The sequence below is a fragment of the Mus caroli genome, unplaced genomic scaffold (assembly GCF_978045245.1).
Source record: "Mus caroli unplaced genomic scaffold, Mus_caroli_1 scaffold_1, whole genome shotgun sequence".
NCBI lineage: Eukaryota > Metazoa > Chordata > Mammalia > Rodentia > Muridae > Mus > Mus caroli.
In genome coordinates this window covers 77,682,948-77,704,777 of record NW_028227256.1, presented here as the reverse complement: position 1 = coordinate 77,704,777, position 21,830 = coordinate 77,682,948, and the positions used below count along the sequence as shown (strand labels likewise).

At 39.9% G+C, this 21,830-nt stretch overlaps 1 protein-coding gene across 10 annotated transcripts in view; it reads left to right on the top strand.

Annotated features, from left to right (window-relative positions):
* The window catches only part of Dock10 (dedicator of cytokinesis 10), a 258,799-nt gene that overhangs the window by 106,420 nt on the left and 130,549 nt on the right, over positions 1-21,830 (top strand). For 8 of the 10 annotated variants that reach the window (XM_085838639.1, XM_021165780.2, XM_085838674.1 and 5 more), the window contains exons 2-3: positions 1,515-1,634; positions 15,635-15,724. In XM_085838639.1, the coding sequence (XP_085694765.1) occupies positions 1,515-1,634; positions 15,635-15,724 (210 nt within the window). The remainder of the gene's footprint in view (positions 1-1,514; positions 1,635-15,634; positions 15,725-21,830) is intronic. The other 2 variants (XM_085838657.1, XM_085838690.1) reach the window with 1 other exon arrangement.

Genomic DNA, 21,830 nt, shown 5'->3' with positions numbered 1-21,830 from the left:
CTGTGTGTCTGTCTGTGTGTGTTTGTATCAAAATGCAGCAGCTCTAGGAGAAGATTCCTAGCTGCCATAGAGCCTCTGTAAATTCTACCCCAATATGTGAAGTGTTTTAAATCACTGTCACAAAACACTGTGTTGAGCAACTCAACTCCTTCAAATGTCCCATGGAGCACTCTCTATTTTAACTTGCTATGTATAGCCAGTTCACTTGATAGAGCTTCCTAGAAAGAACATTGACCTCACCAGTTTCCTTAAGCACTTAAGGTGTTGGCTTGTTTGTTTGTTTGTTTTTCTTTTACTCCAGAAAAATGGATGGATATCTTTCCTATTGGTCCATAATGTTCATATTTTGATGTTCCTAGAATTTAGAAAATCATCCAAAAATATTGGCTTCTATTTTAAGAAGCCCATTATCAATTTTTAGAACATGGGTGAAAATTTGGGAGAGTCTGCTTTATAGAGGTGGGACCACTAGTGGAAGGTGAGGAGCTTGATAGGACAGTTGCTACTGGCATTGCTGTTTACAGGATCACATTCCTATACAGGTTTCATGGTGACCCCTCCCCCTAACCCTAATCCTACCCCCCAAAAAAATCCCCTAAGTATGGACCAGTCTTTTCTCATTTACATGAATGCTTCACAAAAGGGTTAGGGCGATCCTTTCATTATGTCTTTGGTTTTCTGTTTTGTAATACTTTTTTCAGAGGAAGAGCTCCGTTTTTCTCACTTTGTGATCTAGTTTGGTGTGGAGCCAACACATCAGCTCTGTAATGACACATGGCTTCTCCCTCTAACACTTAGGTGATTGTTTGTTTGTTTCACTAGTGGGGTGTGCTTCTCGACAGATGTGCAACTTCTCTTGGGTCCAGGATTTCAGTACCATTTGATTATCTGCATATTTTCTTCAGGCTCACCCATTTTCACCACAGTGTCTCTCTCATAGTCCAACTGTTCTATCCTAGTAGAGACCGACCCAGCTTCTCCCTGTAGAGGCAAAGAAGCTCAGAGCCATGCAATTAATCCTGACACAAGATCTGTGCTTCACTGACAACAAAGGAGGTCTGCAAGAATTTGATTCCTAGCATGTTGCCAATGTTTGCAAACTGACCTAGGTAGGACTCACAAAGCATCAGACTCAGCACAAGCAGTGTGGATCATTGTCATAACATTATACCGCGTAAGCAGCCCTTCCTAGTGTGGAGAAGATCAAGTCTACATGAACATCTCTTCCATCTTCCATCGTACAAGCAGCCTGAATTACTCAGGGAGATTCTGGGTATTTTAGGGTCTCCTCACTTTATTTCAAATCTGGAAATAATCACTGTGTGGTTCTGGGGCTTTGTTCCAAATCCCTGGAGTCTGTATGGGACATCATTGGAAGGACTATGTGATGTCCTGTGATACCAATGCTTCAGTGATGGCTAAAAATTGAAACTGAAGCAGTCACAGAGAAGAAGCAAGATGATACGCACAATGCTTAACTCTGTTTTGTTCTGTTTTGTTTTTGTTTCCCACAGCAGGAAAAGCCCAGACTTTTGGATCCTTTGGATTATGAAACTGTCATTGAAGAACTTGAAAAGACCTATCGGGATGATCCTCTTCAGGACCTTCTGTTCTTCCCCAGTGATGACTTCTCAGTAAGTAGCCTCATGTCCTTTTTCCTTGCTATGGCTACCCTGACTCACATCACTGCAGCAGAATGATGTTTCCAGTAATAGAAGAACCCAAGGGCTTCCCCAACTTGAAGGAGCGAATGTGACTCAACAGTGGACACAAAGGACAATAACACACAGGACTTCTGAGTCCACTTATTGCTCAGATTTCTGTCAATGTCCAAGGCTCTTACCACAGCCTTCTTTTGACTTATATGGTGCTTCTTCCCTGGGACTATTTCTAACTAAAAGATTCTAAGGAACAGAAATCAGCCAGGAGAAAGCATCCAAAGAATTGATACAAAAGAGGTGGTTATTTTAAACTGCCACGAATCTTGATGATGATGCTTGGGCTCAAATCAAGAAGAACATATTTGTGCGATGATTTATAATATAAGATATGTTTCCTTTAGGACAGGGCACTTGAGATACTCCTAACATTACTAGAGAGAATGAATGAATGAATGAATGAATGAATGAATGAATGAAAAGCAGGAAGATAGCCTATTTAGTCAAGAGCTTGCCTGGCAAGCATGAGAACGTGAATCCATTTCCCCAGAACCTACAAAGATATCTGGTACATGACACATACTCAGTGCTGGGGAGATAGAAACAGGGAGATTCTAGGAGCTGGATGCCCAACCTAGCCTCATCAGCCTGCTTCAGGTCAGTGAGATAGACCTAGAAATAAGGAAAGAAAATTAATATTGAAGATAAGGATGATAAAGGTGTGGATGATGAACACTAGTATGCACCAAGTGTTCAATTACATCATTTATAAATGCCTCTGCAAACAAGTTGCCCTGGGCAACCTTTACTTGTCTGTTCCTAAGACAAAGTTAGTCTCAGACTTCAACATTGCAAATGAGAAGACAGCTGGAGGGTAACCCAGTACTACAAGCTGTGCCCGTGGGTTTCTCTATCAGGGACTAGGGGCCTAGTTTCTACAATTTCAGCATCCTCTCTCTCTCTCCTCTGGGGACAGATCCAGCTTCTGGCTTCAAGGTTTTTTTTGTTGTTGTTGTTTGTTTCTGTTGTTTTGTTTTGGATTGGTTTTGGTTGAGTTTTTTGTTTTGTTTTGTTGTCCTTTATGGACTTAGGAAAAAGAAGTTACAGGAAAACTGATAGCTACTGATATAGCTAAGTTGGTAGAGGGCTTGCCTGAAATACTTGAGGGCCTATGTCTGATGGAAGGCAGAAAGGAACAGAGGAGATGGGAGTAGGACTTTTCTGGTCCAAGTATGAATAACACTGGAAGGAGGCAGATGAAGGCCTGAGAAAAATAATTCTTCCAGTCTGTTTTTTCAATGTTTAAAATGGCTTCCACTTACTGTTGGCACATTCCTAAGAGAGGTTTATCTCTGTAGATCTCATTTCTGTGGTTGGACTGGAGCTTGAACTGCAACACGAAGTTGAACTACCTTCTTCCTCTTCTTCTTTTTTAAAGTCCACATCCTTATTTTGATTCTTTAGTTTGGAGATAAACTGACCCAAAAGCCTTTCTGTCAGTTAACACACCAAAATTCACGAATCTCAGAGCATCCTTTTTTTCCAGCTCTATCATCCAGAATTATGTCAAGGAACACTTTGAGAGTCCCTCCACCCAGAATGAAGGTGAGGGCACACAGGTGGACTGTATGTGGCTCCAAATTTGAACTCCACTCTTGTCATCTATTCACCCTCAGTTAAACATTGTTTCTGACATTTTTTTCTTTCTTTGCCATCCTTGGCAGTATAAACAGAGCCTTTACTAGTATATTGTTCTATTTTCCCACTCCAATCAGTCCACAGGAATGTTTTGTTATGTGCCTGTTTAAACCCCGTGTGTGGTTCCTTATTGCCTTCCTAATGATGGTGTAAGGCCAACACGGTGGATCAATGAGGAAAGGGGCTTCCAGCCAATCTAAGGCTGATTCCCAGAATATATGGAGTGGAAAGAGAGAACATGTTCCCACAGGGAGTCTTCTGATCTCCTACCCCAACCTACTTCATCCCTACAACCACTTTCAAGCCCACCAGAGTCAGATACCAGCTCTATTCTCACCCTGCTATTCTATCACACACCCCTAACTATAGTATTTGCATACTCAATAAGTATGGTATGTAAAATACTGAATATTTTTCCATAAGATTTTGTTCTAAGAGACATCAACGGTTGAACAGAAATGTCTTGGTTCTAAGGATACTGAGCATCTTACTGATATGTGAGGAAAAGATGATAAAACTGATCAACAAATTAATTAAGAAAATAAAGATTACTTTTTCAGGTAAAATTAGGGCAATGTGATGGAAACTGAGTCCCAGGAGGACCTGAATTAGACTGGGTAATTGGGCAGCCACTCTGACTGGTGACATTTGAGCTGAGCTCAGATTGCTCCGAGAGAACTAGACACACTCAAAACCAAGGAAGGACTATGCTATGCTCTTGGAAGAGCAGGGAGAGGTTATGATGGCTCTCAGGTCAGATGGGTAAGACGGCATAAAGAATGATCTGAGGCAAAGTTGCCCAGGGATGAGGTGAAGCTTTCGTATCTTTTTCTAACCACAAGCAGCGAGTCACTGGCCCGTTCCTAGAACAAATGACCAGTGTTCACTATCAACAACACATGGACCTTCTTTGTGGACAATATGTAATGCATTTTAGGAAAAGCCACAGGCCAGCTGGGAGAAAAGCACCCAATTAACACACTCACGAGATATACAATGGCCCCTAATCTTAATATCACTAAGTGACATTTCCTAACAACTGAATTTTCATTTGTACTAAGTAATTGATAATGGCCATTATTGAACACCATATCAGCATAAAATTGCCAGGGATGTTAGTAATCATCTGAAAAGGTTTTCTTATTCATTCTTGATACATTCTTCTTTTTCTTGTCTTACTCATTTTGGCTTAGAAATCTAGATCCCGTACAAAGCATGATTCTATTTTTTGCATGCCCCATGAGCTAAGCATTGTTGATTTAAATACTTAAAGGAAAAAAATCTAGTTGGTAACAAATGAAAACAATATGACATGCATGTCCTGGTATCCATGAGCCAAGTTTTTCTTCAGCACTTGTACTGGTTCATCTGATCATTGCCAGTGCTTTTATGCTGCAAAGACAGGGTTCTAAGCAGTTGCAGAAGTTTGAATTGGATATACAGCACTGTTCTAGTCTAATTTCTATTGCCATCATAAAATATCCTGACAAAAAACATTCTAGTGGAGGAAAGGGCTTACAATTCAAGGATTTTCCATTACCATGAGGACATCATGGCAGGAACTTAAAGCAATGGTATCTACAGTCAGGAGCTGAGAATAGATGCATTGGTCCTCACCTGCTGCTGGTGTTTACACTCAACTAGTCTTCTTCACTCTAGTACAGTTTAGGGTCCAGGTCATGAAATGACATTGCCTGCAATGGACTCAATCTTCATATATTGATTAATAGCACTCAAGATAGGCCCCCATAGATATCCCAAAGTACCACTTTGACCTAGATCATTCCCCATTAAGAATCTTCCCAAATGACTCTAGGTTGTGTCACATTGACAATTATACCTAACCATCACAGGCTCTAAAAAACTTAGCTTCTTATTCTGCACACACAGTGCAGATGTGCATGCACCCACCCACACATATGTGCAAAATACAAATAAATCACCCTGATAAAATATAACTGTATTTGTTAAGAACAGTTCTTTTATGCTTTATATGGAGTAAATATACATCTCTAAATATAAATCCCTGACATCATCTACCCCATTCACAGACTCTCTTTTGGGAGTGTTGCTCACCACCAAAACAACATACAATGCTCCTGGAAAGAGTGTCTTTTCCTTGACTCAATTGGAGCCTTGAGATTCTCCGTGGTGTGTCTGGACAGTTTTCACCCATCTGAGCAGAAGTGGCAATACAATGGCCAGTCTAATCTTAAAGGGTGGATTAAGGAGGATCTTATAACTCCCACCTGTCCTTCCAAACATCAGTCATCAGGATGCTCGTTCTTCATATGAGAAGACCCAGCTAACTTCTGTTTCTATGGTTCCAAGCACCCACACTTCCTGCTGACATGATTCATCACTTGCTTTGTTTAATCAATATTTATTCAGCACCCACTGGGTGCTGAATATAGAACAATACTTTCTAGAGCAGTGAGACTAACAAGAGAAGCAGGAGTCTTAAGCTTTACCAACTCATGCCCTAATATGGATAACAAGCAATGCTGATAATATCGCTTGTGGTTGAATACCAAGAAATAGCAACTGTGTCTGGCGTTTGATACCTCCAAAAGAAAACATTTGTCTCTCCCTACAGTGGTCTTACTACAAACATGAACTTTTTGCCTCTTCACTCTGATGGCGTATGATCCTGCCATCATTTTTTGCCTAGCTCCCCAGAATGGCCTTCTGGCAGATCTTTTTGCTTTCTTTATGGACACACTTTGATTCATTCAAATTCAGCACTCATGGAAGCCTCCAGAGTCATAAACCATATGTCCTCAGGCCTCTATAAAGAACCTTCCTCCATGAATCCCCACCCTTCACTTTCCACCCCGTACCCCTGTGTCCTTATGCTCTCCAAGCTCCTGTCTTCCAGCCTTGTCACTGGATCTCCACACCGAGCACAGGACTTTCATTCTGTTCTCACATTTAGCAAACACTTTGCCTCTGTGGGACCTGAGATTTTATCCAGCTGTCCCCCCCGCCCCCCGGGATTCATCTGTGACTTAGTTGTAAATGTGACCTCTGTCAAGAATTCTTTCTTCCTGCATCAGATTTACTCTATCACAACACAATGCTGCTTCCTTCACTTTAGAGCACTAGTTACTACTTGAAAACACCTCTACTTTTGTTTTTTTTGCTTCCTTGCCTTCTCCTTCTTGGTTCTGGAATACAAACCAGGCTTCCACACACATACAGCAGGCACTTGACCACTGAACTGCACCATCACCTTTCAATTTTCTTTGTATCACCTCCCTAGCACTCCCTTCTCACCAAATTACAGCTCCACAGGCTAAGCATATCTTCCTCCCTTATCATTGTAAGATGCACAGCAACTGAGGTATCAACAGAGCATGTGCAGCAATAAATTTAGACCCTGAGCCTAGAAAAAGGACTCAGTGATTAAGGTGCTTGCCTCATAAACATGAAGACCTGAGTTCAGACCCCAGCAAGCCAAGTAAGTTTCAGAAGGACATGGTGGTCTACTGGGAATTCCAGCCTTAGATGAATAAGATAAGACTAGCTACATTGCTGAATTTGGGGTTTGGATATGACACCACTCTTCAATGAATACTGTAGAAGGCCAGTGGAGAACAATTCCTTATATCAGCCTTTGACCTTCATGTGCATATACATATATGAAAAACATGCAAACATACATGCACGTACCACACATACACACAAAAAAAAATAGAAAAAGGAAAAAATAAGTAATAAAATAAATTTCATGAATCTTCTTCCAGAAGTCATTAGGTTGTTATGTTAGGAAATAACTTTGATTCTTTGAAAACCTTTTGAATTAAAGGCCATTCCGGAAGTCAACGTCTTGAGTTAAAAAGGAATAGGGTAATTGCCTCAGTTTGACGATGAGAAAATGAAGGTTAATCGGAAATTCTCCTCTTTGACACAAATCAGCATATTGCCTTAAAAGAAAGACACTGAAAAACCTGATCCTCTCCTCTCTAGAGACCTCTCTGTCTAGGATAGTGCCAGGTACACGGCTGACATCAGCAAGGCTAGTTCTGCCTTCAGACACATTAATGTACTAATTTGAGTGATTTCTGTTACTAGGGAAGAGAGAAATAAGCTCATCTCCATAGATCCAATATCCAACACACTGTATCACTCATAGGCATTCAAGAGTCTGTCAAATTGTGAGCTAAAGCACTTTTCTTCATCTTGGCACATTGGGTAGAAATTTTACTCACCTGCCATGTGGCTTCAGGGACCAGAAAACATAAACCTCTACACAACTTCCATAATAATCTTGTACTATAAAAAACAGTGCACATGCATGTATTAAATATCCATGTATTCAAAGACATGTACAGCTTCATCAATGACTTGGCTATTGTTGATTTTATCTTTACATTTTGAAGTTGATAGTATACTAGAAACAGACAAAAAATAGAGTTGATCATCAACTCATCAACATGTGACTCAGTAAAGTAGTTACAGGCTGTAGTGGGGGAAGGCAAAGCTGAAGAAGACTTTCAAGGACACAATGAATAATGTTTGATGACTCATGGTAGAAAAGAAGGGGACAGAGCCATAGGTGACTTTCTTGCTGGGCTGAAGGTGCAGAAAGCCCAGGATAGAATCATTTGAACAATGGAGTTCAGATGTCTAGAAATGAGGAACAGTACAGACTGCATTTTTCCCAGTGCTGCCTATTTAGACACTACTCTATTGAAGTTCAACTTTGAGAACTACCTTTAGTGAGCTCTGCATATATAACAAGTATGCAAATATGAACAGGAGACAATGCTTACACTTAAATAGCTGGACTTTCAACCACAAAAAGGGCCATATTCAAAGTCATAGTTCTCTGCAGTCATTCAATGGGTCAAGTAGCCTGTCAAAGAAGACACAACATCTCCTCAGAGTCCATCTTCTTAGGAAGAGTTCAGATTAGTGTTCTAGGACACTCAAGTTCATCTTGCAGTTGTCATTGGTGACTGCCAAAACTGAATGACAGATTGTACCATGTATCAAGGACTCACAGTTTTTCATAGTATATTTTTAGCAATTGAAAACTGGTATTTGGGGACTTCCAGACTTTACCACATGGGCCCTTCTAGGAGAGGAAGTTCAAAGACCTTGCTATGGTTAATGTTACAAAGCAGAAAGGTCATAAGTTTTCTTTTAATCTGAAACTCAATATTTTATAGGAACCAAGAGTCTTTTTAATCTGTGGCTTTTGAATATGGAATGCAAACTTTAAATGGCTCATAATGTCTGTGTAAGGGCATTGCAATTGTGATTTAAAAGCTAAGTAATAGCCTGTATTCAATTAGATTCTTTCTGCGTTATAACATCCCTCTCATTCTAATGGAAAGGTCCTTGACCAGTGATGTAAGCAACTGAAGACAAAATTCAACCATAAGCACCTTGACTTGCACTCTTTGTTTCCTTCCAAACAATGTGCTATGGGCCAGATGATTCCAAAAGAAGTGCAGTCTCCAAGCAGGAGTAAATATTAACTCCTCAAATCTCACTGTGAATGATGCCATCAGAAAGTCAATGTAGTGTTATTTAACAGCAAACAATAAAAGTGTGTTATTCCCAGGAAAATGCATGGAACTGGACACTGTTATAAGTCCCACAAAGACAACTATTGTATGATTTCTTTCATAGTAAATCCAGAGAGGAAAAATGTGAAATAAAAGGGAATGATAGGGTATTTAGAAGGGAAAAAAATGGGAGAATAAGAAATGGAGATGGAGAGGGTAAATATGATCAAAGTATATTGTATACATAAATGGTGTTGTTATAATGAAACCTCTTTGAATAATTAATACATTTTAAAAAAAGAATAACAAATGAAAATAACAAAATTAGGGTAGTGATGCAATTGTAGCTCTTTGTTTTAAAGATTATAGAGAGAGATCCTCTCTGTGCTTTCTTGTACTCAGAATGCATGTTTACATGAAACTTTATACATTAATGTTCACAGAAGCATAGCCCCCAAATGGAAACAATCCAAATGTTGACCAACTAAAAATAATTTGGCATATTCAACAGTAATAAGGAATGGCATATGGATATGTGCTACAATTTGGATGAACCATTAATACATCATGCTATCCCAATCACAAAAGTCACTGTTGCAAGGATATTTTCTCTGGGGAGATGGAGTAGCACCGCCCCCTCCTCATAAGACCCAAGGACAAATGAAAATACTATTCCATCCAAAGTTTCCCTTGGAGCCAATGAGCCGATTGGGCTTAGTTACAGCCTGTGAGTGAGAAGGCTTGGTAATAACATAGGTGACCCAAAAGTCTCCACACAGCATGGATGATGGCTTCTCCATGGTCACATAGATGGAGAACCTCTTATTCTTTCCCCCCACCTATATACTCTAGCATGTTTCTAAAACCTTTTGGCCATATGCAATTAAGACCAAATTACATACAAATCACTGGAAAGACTGGCTGGACACTTGGTTAAAGGTCCAGTGACCCTTCCCATGTCCTCACCATATGAGAGAAGGCCCGTTCATTAGTGAATCACTCGGGTAGGCACAGCTGACCTGATGAATATAACACTCATTTGCTCAGAAAGTAGGGCAATGTGTCAACCACATAAACATGACTTCACTGAAATGAAACGTGAGGCATAGGAATCAGATTAGTGGTTGATACTTCTCGGGTACTGGGGAAAAGGGAATCTGCTCAGATTGCTAGGAAATAGGATTCCTAGAGTTGTGACAAAGGCATGCTAAATGTTAATAAAGATAATGGTTGCACAACTCTGAGTATGTTCAAAATCCACAGGAATTTCCCCTTCAAAATGATATGGCCCATGATAGATTGATTGTATCTCAAAAAATACCCTCTTGTGTTTAAAGAGGTTGTTCTAGGTTATGAGGTTAGGAAAGGTGTAGTCATAGAATAACAATGAGTCATTAAAACGCATATATATTCAAGTGCTTTAAAATGAACAAATTAAAAATACCAAAGGAATTATATATAGTATGGAAAAATTAACTGCATTTCATCTATTTAATTTTATTCTGTGTGTATTTGTGTTTTGTGTACATGTCTGTTTGTGCATCACATACATGCAGTATCCAAAAGAGGGCATCCGATCCCCTGAAACTGGACTTACAGACCATTGTGAGCTGCCATGTGGGTGCTTGGAATCGAATCTGAAGCCTCTGCAAGATCAGCCAGTGCTCTTAATCACTGAGCCATCTCTGCAGGCCTTGACTGCATTACTTTTTTTTTTTTTTTTTGGTTTTTCGAGACAGGGTTTCTCTGTATAGCCCTGGCTGTCCTGGAACTCACTCTGTAGACCAGGCTGGCCTCGAACTCAGAAATCCGCCTGCCTCTGCCTCCCGAGTGCTGGGATTAAAGGCGTGCGCCACCACGCCCGGCTGACTGCATTACTTTTTATAATTTATCCCCAAAGCAGATTCTATGACATCTGCTTTATTAGTCACTGATCTCATTGCTACAACAAAATACCCAACAAAGCCACTTCTAGAAGGAAGTGTTGGCTCACAGTTTGAGGGTACGGTTCATATGGTGGAGAAGTCCTGGTAGCAGGAGCTTGAGGCCTACAGGCCACACTGCATGAACAGTCAGGAAGTACAGAGAGATGACTGCCAGTACTCAGCTTGCTTTCTCCTTTCTATTCACTCTAGAAACCACAGCCCATCAGAAGGTACCACCCATATTTAAGGTGATGTTCCTTCCTCAATTAAACTGATCTAGAAAAGCCTTCACAGGTCAGGTAGACCCAGAAGCAGGCTTATCGAGATTAAACCCTCATGGATTTACAGAGACTTGGAAATCCTATGAAGTTGGTAATCCAGATCAACCCCCATGCCTGCTTATACACAATAAAAACTCACTTAAAATGAATGGATGATTCGAGGCCAGCCCGGTCTACAGAATGAGTTCCAGGACAGCCAGGGCTACACAGAGAAATTCTGACTCAGAAAACCAAAAAAAAAAAACAAAGAATGGATGAATCAATCAACTATACGGTCTTGGAATTTATCTGATGTCCTGACTTTCTGTATGACACAGACAGTGAGTTATAGAGTTTAAGAAAGAGAAGAGTTTTGGGTGAACTGTAGTTTGTTCTGTTTTGTTTGTTTATTTCTCTGTTTATTTATTAAGGAACTGGTATCTACTTGAAACCTGAGATCTACAGAGAATAAGTTGAGGATTTCTTGAAAGGAGAAAGACAAACACAAAGAGCCTCCATGGGCCCCACACCATTATGGAAGAAGGGTTGTGGGCTGCACTGTGGGGAAAAGCATAGAGAGTCGGCCATGGTGACCAGGTTGCTATGTCAGCACAGTGCCCTTTGAGGGAATCAGAGCCACCGTGCTTCTTCCTCGGCATCCCACGTGGTGGGCTTTGCCTGCCACCCTGGATCTAACTGGTCAGGAGGCATGCTGGTGCAGCACAGGCCTTGATGCTGATGGAGCGCTTGTTACTGTCATTGCTCTCATCTTTCCTTATGCAGAAAGTACAGTTGTGCGGTTCTCAAAAAATAATTCAATGCTCAAAATGACAGAAAGGGCAGCTACCCAGATCCAACCATGATAGCACACTACTTATGGATGGTTCTTCACAGGTTATGCAGCCTAAAGTCTACGGCTTAGTCAGAACTAGAAGGAACTGCCTTTAGAGCACAGTAAAGTTATTTAAGAGACATTCTCACATAGTTAGCAATAAATGAGGGAAAAACACAATGGTGGTGTTGCTTTCTGAATGTGGTAAAACGTGTTTATAAAGCAAGTACAGTAAATGTATCTTCTCCAATAGCTCTCAACATTGGTGTCTTAACCTCCTAAATTATGTGACATTTCCTTTTCAGTTCACAATTAAACCAGGACAGACCTTAAGCATGAGTTACTTGCTCACACCTCAGTTAGGACTGATGGATTACCTTAACCAGCCATCTTTTTTTTTCCTTGCCTGTAACAGCTGGGACAACATACCATGGGTACTAACATAGCGAGCCTTCTCAGCCCTGGGGTAGTAAAAGCAATTCACTCCAGACTTAGCAGTGGCATTTAGCCAACTAAGAAATGGCCCTTGTGCACTTAGCCTGAAGTCTAGAGTCATTTTAAAGAAGCAGAATGGCTTCTGCAAGAAAACCACAGAGACTCCTCGGTACAGCACAGAAGGAACTAGAAAGTAACGGGGCTGCAGTCAAAGACACTGAACATCGTGGGCCTAACACTGCAAACACAGGCTTGAGGCCATCAGTTCAGAAGAGCGTTCCTTTCCAAGTGCCTGACAATACATCCCTTATAAAATGCTTGCCACCAGATGAGGAGCTCGGCCAAGTGCCAGTGCTGTCTGAGATCTGTTCCATGCTACTGAACTATACCAATTGTGGAACAGAGTTGTATTAAAGAGAACAGGAAGTCTGTTGTGGCCAAGGCAATTTGTAGTGGTCTGAAAGCACAGACTTCTCAGAAAGGAAATTCTTTTTAAATGTATTAATACCCTTAGCAAGTAGAACTCTTAAACCTTCTATTTTGAACAAGTTACTTGTGCTCTACCACAAGCACTTTCAACAAATATAAAATAAGTGGGAAGGGACCAAAGTTTTGAAAGATTTGACCTCATGGCCTTTTAGTTGTTTCAGACAAATGTTCCAGTGTTCTACTGAGATAGTTAGCATGTTACAGCATGTGCACACATGCATAAGCACATTGCCATTCTTATGCCATGCATGTGTGGTACAGGGTATTTAGCATACACAGAAGCTGCAAAATAATGTTCTAGATTTATCACAGGGTTTCATGAGCATGCTTCAACTACAATGGTCTTATTTAATAGAGGTTCAGCATTGTTTCTTGATGATAGATCATCAGAAATCTTCCAATGCATTGTACACATGATGAGGTGGATTGCCTAACTCTACAGGAGTGACTTCTAGCCTCGTGAGTTACACATAGATATTAACTTACGTATCTGTCTATCTTCATGATGCTGGGTCATTAACGCAATAGCCATGTGAGTGATTATGCTTTCATACTGAACCCAGCTCCTGAAACTCACTGTTTTGTTTTTTAACCTGCTAAACCAATTAGGTACCCACTCTTTTTAACCAGCCAAATAGTGATCCTAAGAGGACAATAAGTTTGTTGTGTCACTCTGAGCCTTGTTTGGAATCATGTTACTCTACCTCCCGCAGGCCTTAAGGACTATCTTAGAACAGCTGAAATTTAATAAATGAAAATAAAAATAAGGAACTAAGGTCATCATTTTGGGAAAAGAGAAAAAAATATCGACTCTCTTTTTTTGTTTAACAATATGACTGTTGTATTTTTTTATGTTATAGAAAACAAACACATAACCTTCATTTTTAATACTTTCTGAAAACAAAGCAAGTAGCCCTGTATATCTGTGAACTGTCTTGCCAAAGTCATGCCTGGGCCACTGACCTCTAAATAAGAATCCTCAAGGCTCAGTCTAGACAGAGTTATTAGTATTCACAGAGAGACTGACAACGAAGAAATGTACAAGGAATTAGAAATGGAAAAAGTCCAGATAATGCTAACCTGGCTCCATTGCACTCTACACGGAAACAACCACTTCCTGGTCTGTCTGCAGACTTCTGCTTCATCTGCAAGATCTACACTTGCTCTCTTTGTCTATACTAGGCTTAAGATGCCAATCAAGCTCTAGCATCCTACAGGTGCCAAGACATTCCGAAGCTTGGCGAGCTTGCCCTGTCACTGTATTTCAAGCCGAGCATTACCTTCTGATTCACATGACATTCTTCCTCTTTCGCACGCTGAAACCCACACTTCCCACGTGCATGAGCATGTACATACTCCCAAAGACAACTCCGTATATCATACCCATTCACACATGCACAGGAATACACAAATTGACATAGTACAGGCACGCACACGCCACACTCATGAATAGCATGCAAAGTTATGCCATCTATACACACTACAATAACACATTCTTATGCCCAACCACAACCACAGGCCTGCATTTATTGTATAGACATACACATGCACTATACTACTCACATGCACCCACTGAGCCACTGGCCACACCCACGCATAGCAGAAACTCTGACGCTTTTATATACATTCACATGTCCTTACACGCAACACAAACTACAGGCATACACTCAGAAAATTCAACAGATAACCAGCTATGCTCTCTATTGAATATTAAGGTTATGGCAGTGTCAAAAAATTATTTTCCTGCATGGGACTAGCATCAGGCTGAAGAGAATATTTAAAGAATATCCCAAGTCTGAGATCAGGAATGATCCACACAACATGGCTATTGCTGGCAAGCTGATTGCAGCACCCATGAACTCAGAAGGTGAAATTCCAAGACCCGTCATGTACCTGTTTTTCCTAAACTAAGAGTGGGTTTTGAGATTCGTGCCTATTTCAACCACTAATCCATAAGCATGCCTTGCATCAGGACCAGTTTAAATAAAGTGTAGTTGAAACTCTTAGGAATCATTTCTGTTTGAGAGAATGTGTGTATGGTAGAAAAACTCTCAGTGATTGGTACATGAGTGGAACCGTCAGTCCTTTCCCATATAGCCATGAGAGTGTACAGACTGAAGGAAGCCTGTGACCATGACACAATCACTGGAAAAAGAAAAGCCAAAAGCTGGAGACAAAGCAAAGGAAAACAAGCTTTGAGATTCTAGTCTAAATGTTTCAAGGCATACTTTATATATCAGTTTATGTGAACCTATTTAATAGGATGTTTCTTGTTTAAGTAGCTATTTGCTTGAATTTGTGAAAAACCCTTAAATTATTTCAACAGAAAATAACATTTAAAACCTGACCTATTTGTTTCAAAGTCCAAATGTATAGTTCTTCTTCCAATCTATTCCAATATGTATGTACACACACACACACACTTCCTGAAAGGGGCAACATCAGCATGTTACTATTTAGAATAGGATTTTGTAAGCTTTAAAAACTCATTTCCAATTTATTTTAACAGGAACAGCAGGAATAGTAACAAAGATTCCAATAGAAACAAGTCACAAACACAGGTGTTCACATTGTTTCCTCTCAGTAGTAAAAGCGATCTTAAAACTTTTGAGTTGCACAGATGAAGCAGCAACTAGGGGGATGGTAGCAGCCATGTCTTTAGGGCTGTTTGGCTCATTCTCATTTTTATAGGGATTAAAGCAGGAAAGGCGGGGAAGCCTCTCTGCCCAGCTCTATGACAATCTCTTCCGGTGTTTGTGGGATAGTGGTTCACTCTGCTTTCAAGATGGAAGGCTTAATTTCTTTTCATTGCTCCTCCTAGACAGCCACGGTTTCTTGGGATATCCGAACACTCTATTCGACGGTACCAGAAGAGGCAGAGCACAGGGCAGAAAGTCTGTTGGTGAAAGAGGTAAATGTGGTGCTTTTATTCATTAATCTCTAAAATGTTTGCTCCCACCGCCAGCTACCCACCAGGCAATCTTAGCTTCCTTCTCTACCACTATCCTCCAGCATGCTCATCTGAAAGGGGGAAATTGACATTCGCCACATATTTAAACCCCATCTTTCTGTAGCCATTTTTGATTGTGTGGTAACTTGTTCTGTTTGAGGATTCTCTTTCCTTTGTTCTTTCCTTTAAACATCCACACTGAGGAGAGTTTGAGTATGTTAATAGAAAGATTCGATTTTGTTTTACTACTGCAGACAGCGTGTGTAAAATGAAGAAGACTGTACTTCATGAGAATGTTGGATTGTACAGTATGTTCTCTTAACTGCTATGAAAAGGGGCAATGATAAATTTCTCTGCACATCTTGACGGACTGACTTGAATTCAGTTGGTGGAACAGCCTCTTTATCTTCTAACCAGACACCAGGCTGCACACAGCAGCTGAGCACCAAATATATCAAGTCAAAAAAGCAGATAAACTGCACTTTTTCTGTGTCATAAAATAAATAAATAAACAGCCTAACAGTGGTGGCACAGGCACTTGGGAGGCAGAAGCAGGTAGGTTTCTGAGTTCGAGGCCAGCCTGGTCTACCAAGTGAGTTCCAGGACAGCCAGGGCTACACAGAGAAACCCTGGCTTGAAAAAACCAAAAGAAAGAAAGAAAGAAAGAAAGAAAGAAAGAAAGAAAGAAAGAAAGAAAGAAAGAAAGAAAGAAAGAAAGAAAGAAAGAAAGAAAGAAAGAAAGACAAACAATAGTGCCTGGGGCAGGTAAATAACTAGGAAATAAGAGAATAACACCCAGAGCCACCACAGAAGGGCAAGCAGCTCAACAGAGTGTCCAGTGCCAAGGGATATTTCGGAAGGTCTGTTTCTCTTATTACCTAAGAAAGAAATTTCACAGGAATCAACATTTAAATTAGAAAAAAAAAAGAAACAAAAGTCACAAAAGGGTAGGAGAGCATTTTAAAATGGAAGCAAGGAAGACTGACAAATTTAACTCTGTAAAAGTTTAAATTTCAGTATGACAACTAGTATCCAAAAAAAAACCAAAAAAAAAAAAAAAACAGTAATTAAGCCATCACCTACGACTCTTTATATCTTCTAATATATAAAGGATGCATATAAATTCCTCACAGCCAAAATTTTAAAGATCCATTTTTTAATGTGTATGTGTCTGTGCCTGTGTGAGCTGATATGCTCCCTGTGCGTGCAGGTGGTTCTGGAAACAGGACAACAGACCCCACGGAATGTGGCTTTTATGCTACTGTAAAATGGCGGTCATGGGTGCTAGGAACCAAACAAGGGTCCTCTGCAGGAGCACTTAATGCTCTAACCACTAGGCCATTTCTCCAATATTCAGAACTCTGCAGATCTTGATATGAGAAAGACAACCCAAGGAAATATATCCAAAAGATAGCCAAAGGTAGGTAAATATAGTTAGGCAAGAGTCAAGTCTTGGGTCCATGTACTTGTGGCCTTGGAAATACAAATTGAAGCAAAATTCTCATGTAATACAGAAAAATTGACATGAAAATATTTTATTATGGTGACAGTAAAGGGGAAATGCCATTGCCACACGGTTCAAAATAAACCCATAACTTTTGAAGTATGATACACAAGTAACCTTAAAGTCTCATATATATGTATGTATACATATACATATATAAACAAGCATAAATTTGTGCAGATACAATTATAAGCCTGTGTAGTGCTGATTTGGAAATTTTTAAATATCAATAGGGATTCTGTTTAAAACATTTTGTTAGCATAACTATATTTTATAATAATACACAGCCAATAAAATATATGTATTTAAAAGCCAGGTAAGGTGGTATTTAACTCCAGGACTCAGGAAGCAGAGGCTGGTGAATCTCTGAGTTTGAGGCCAGCCTGGTCTATAGAGGGATTTCCAGGATAGCCAAGGTTACACAGAGAAACCCTGTCTCAAAATCAAGTGTGTATATGTTTGTGTGTGTGTGTCTTTTTATATACATATATAGATATATATGTATTAAAATATCTGTTTGAACTTATGTAATACATTGTTATGAGAAAAAAAATCTAGCCACAGATTGTGAAGTATGATATTACTAAAGACATAAAACTCATAAGCCCGTGCATAAGTATGCAATATTAGGTCTTGTAGGGCAAAGATATATAAAAGTGAATTTTTCAATTAAAAACACTTTCTGAGTAATTAATTCAAATGCTGAGTAATTAATTTTTGAATGCTGCCAGAATTGGCATGCATGGCCAGTTAACCCAAATCCCACAACCAACTCAAAACTTTCTCCACCGATATTTAATAATATATGTTTTCATGTTTAATGCTGTCACCTGGAAACCACATGGGTTCAGTGCAGGAGGCCTCCCAGGTATGTGGGCTCCTCGAAATCTCAAGTTCTGTGCTTCCAGAGCTGCTGGACTACATCTTCCAATATGGTTCACTCTTGCAGTTCTCTAAGGAAGTCACCTTTCTTTTGCCTTCTATTTGTTACTTTTCCTGTGAGAAAACATCTTTCCTTTGCTTTCATTCTACCTTGCTTGCCTTTCAACCCCTTGCAGACTTCTCTCTCTACTACTCCCAGTTTCCCACCTCTCAAAGAAAAGAATTCCCCCAAAGAACGGAAACAAAGAAGAAAAGAAATGTTTTATTTTTCTGTTGATTTTCTGTATTGCCAACAGCACAAAAGGTCCTGGATTGTACTTGGTTTGAAAGATGGAGATGAAGCAGAGCCTGTGTTGTACAATCTGGGAAGCAGGAAAATGCTACTTACAAGGGCCCCCCAGTAGCCAGGCCTGCAGGTGGCAGATAAAAAGAAAAAGGGTTTACAGAGAGCTGCTTTAAGATGAAGAAATGCACACACACACACACACACACACACACACACACACACACACCACCACCACCACCACCACCACCACCACCACCACCACCATCCATAGAATAATGCTGAAAGAAGAGTCTAAACCTCAAATACTAATAGCAGCCAATCATTACTGCCTACTTGCGTTGTGCCAGATAGGCATTTAAACCATTCACTTATAATAATTATGAAGAAATGTTACAGCAAAGCATCCTCTTTTAAAGTTGAGGAAACTGTATCAAAGAAACATTAAGAAACTTACACAGGCAGTATCAAACAAGCAAGAATATATTCAATGTCTCATCCCAGGCCACAGAGCCAGAGTCCCTTGACTTTTGATGGACAATGCTAACTGCCAGTGTGAAGCTTTACCCTAGTGCCTACTGGGAGGAATCTGCCCTTGCAACCATGCTGCAGCCTCTGCCCAGGCCATCCTGGTAGATACAGTTATTAGACTGCACAGTAAGAACATTGTTAGAGTTTCTGAAAACAGATAAATAAAGCTAGCACTAAAGTGGACTCAGACATTTGCAGGGTTTTTGCAGAATGCTGTACTGAGCTTGCTTCTTGTTCCTCCCTGTATCAAATTGCCCAATGACTCCATGTGGTGGCAAGGACAAATGTCGTGGTTGCTAGGCAACAAAATGGAAAGAATCTAGTTTCAATACATCTGGCTCAATAAAAATCTTGAATTTTCTCTCACATTACTCTACACTGACAGTGCACAGCTGTTTGTCAAAGGCAGTGGGCATTCTTTTCCTTAGTCTCGAATGGTTTCATATTTTTAAAGGGAATTAAATAAAACAAAGCATGTTTCCCTTTTCTGCTTAGTGATTATCCTCTCTGTCTAGTAGAAGGAGCCCGGGTGTTTCCCACTCAATAGTATAGACACATTTTGTATCTACAATGTTGTCAGTTATGAAAACATCTAGCCACAGTTCAGCAGCAGTGTACATTCAGGACCACAGTTAAGTATCCTGCAACCCAGGCAACATAAACTCACTTTACAGCCTCATGCACAAGCACAAGTTGATTTTCCTAATTGCACAGAGTGGCAATCTAACCTCAGCTCACTCTGACTCTGGACTCCAAATTTCTTTAAAGCTCTACGCTTTATATTTCCACTAGTAACAAAGAAACATGTTGTTTATTATTTTGGTATGCCATTAGTCTTTCTGCCTTAGCTTCTCCATCTTATATAGGATCATTAACCTAGTGATGTGATCCTGAAAAATAAAACTAGCAAAAGTATGGAATAACAATGGCTTGGGGAGATTGTCTTTATCCTCCAGAGTACTTTATATACTTCTATGGAGCCATTAAAAATAAGTAAAATCAATGCTCCTGGGAAAGAAACAGGCACCATGCCCACTGGGGACAGGGCAATGAAAGAGTCTATGTATAGAAGTCATGGTTCCTGAGCAAAGCTTCTATAGAAAAGTTTCTGTTTAAATATGCACAAAGGGGCAATATGAAGCTGAGCCCACTAACTTAAACTAAGCTGCTGCTTTATTCTCTCTTAACAAAAGAAAATGAAGGAACAGCAGAGTGAGCAATATGAGAGCTCACAAGAAAACAGGCCCTGGAGGCAGATGAGTGAAGAGGGAGACACTGGCCAAGGATTACCTTTCCAGTTGCTTTGATATCAAAGCCCATTTGGTTAACAGAATCCAACCACTCTATAGGAACAAAATTGACATAAAATGAGAAGAAAATAATAAAGTCAAGAATATAGGTCTTACTTTGGTCCTAGAATAAGATACTTAGGGACTAAGTGTTATGGAAACCTTAACTTAAAAACAGAAGTAAATTCCTTCATGCCTGTAGCTAGACTGGTACATAGATGAACACAGTCCTGATGTCCTATTGTTATGTGGACAGTACAGAGTTACCATGGAAAGCTCATATTTTATGCACACTAGAAATAGTGGAGTTCTCTAGGAAGAGGAGGAAAATAGGACTTATGACTGAAGAGAAAATATGCAGTATATTTAAGGGAAGGAAACTTTAAGCAGCCATAGAAAATTTATACTAAAAGCTCAAAGACCTCCTACCTTGAATTAAGGCACAATCAGTTTCATATTGGTAGGATATTTTGCAGAAACACAGTTCACCAAAGTATTTGCAAGTACTACACAGACACAGAGACACACAAACACACACACACACATACACAGGGGGGAGAGCAGGATTAACTTTAATTAGTAGACATCCATTCAAACCATTTTAGAAGCAAATATGTTATAAACTATTTTCCAGATTTACTTGACCATGGATAAAACAATCTGTTTTCTCCTGCTATTTTGAGAAACACATTTGATAAATGCTGGCCTTAAGCTGATACAAAGAAATCACCCTGAATGAAGGACTAAATACATTTCAACTAAAATACAAGGAGCTATCCAGTAAACCTAACACGCATGCTTGTCTTTGGAGCATCTCCTAGTGATGCAAAGGAGAATATTGAACCTCCAAGAGCAAGGAAGTGGTCATTTCTCCTCATAACCAAATCTCTACTGTTAATTCTTACTGTTGCGATCAAAATGTCTGCTTTTGTTCATGGGTGGCTCACTACTTGGGCACAATTTCCAAACAAGCACCTGAGAAAGCTGGTCTGTGAACTCTTCCTCATCAAGAAAACTGCCAGAATAAACAGGGCCAACTTCATGTTTAAAGTCAATAATAATGACCAGAAAGGCCAAAGAAACATATTTTTTTTCAGCCATTAAATACCTCCTCTCAATTCTGTGACCAATTAATAGGCTATTTTTTCTATTTTTCTAAAAGTAAACCTGGGTCCGGGAGCATAAACATGATGTTATTGCTGCTGCCCCCAATTTAGTTGACTGAAGTTAATGATGGCAACTCTCTGAAGGGTTAAGTTATTTAAATAGAAAGTTCCTTCCCCAGTGACCATCGTTACTGTGGATCATGGTGAAGTCAAGTTAGCAGGGAAGTAATAAAAGATATCAACCACTCACTGTACGGCTGGACTGGATTAATTATTTAGCATGTATCACTTTGCTAAGCAGATGTCTCCCATCTGCTTCCTGAAGAGTGCAGCACCAGGAAAGGAGTCGCACACCTGTGGTCAGAGTTACCCTTCAATCTGATGAGCACCCCCTGAGCTTTGCTGAGAAAAGGAAGCAAGGTTCACATAGCAAGAAAAAAATATAATAATAAAAAAAAAAAACACTAAAGGA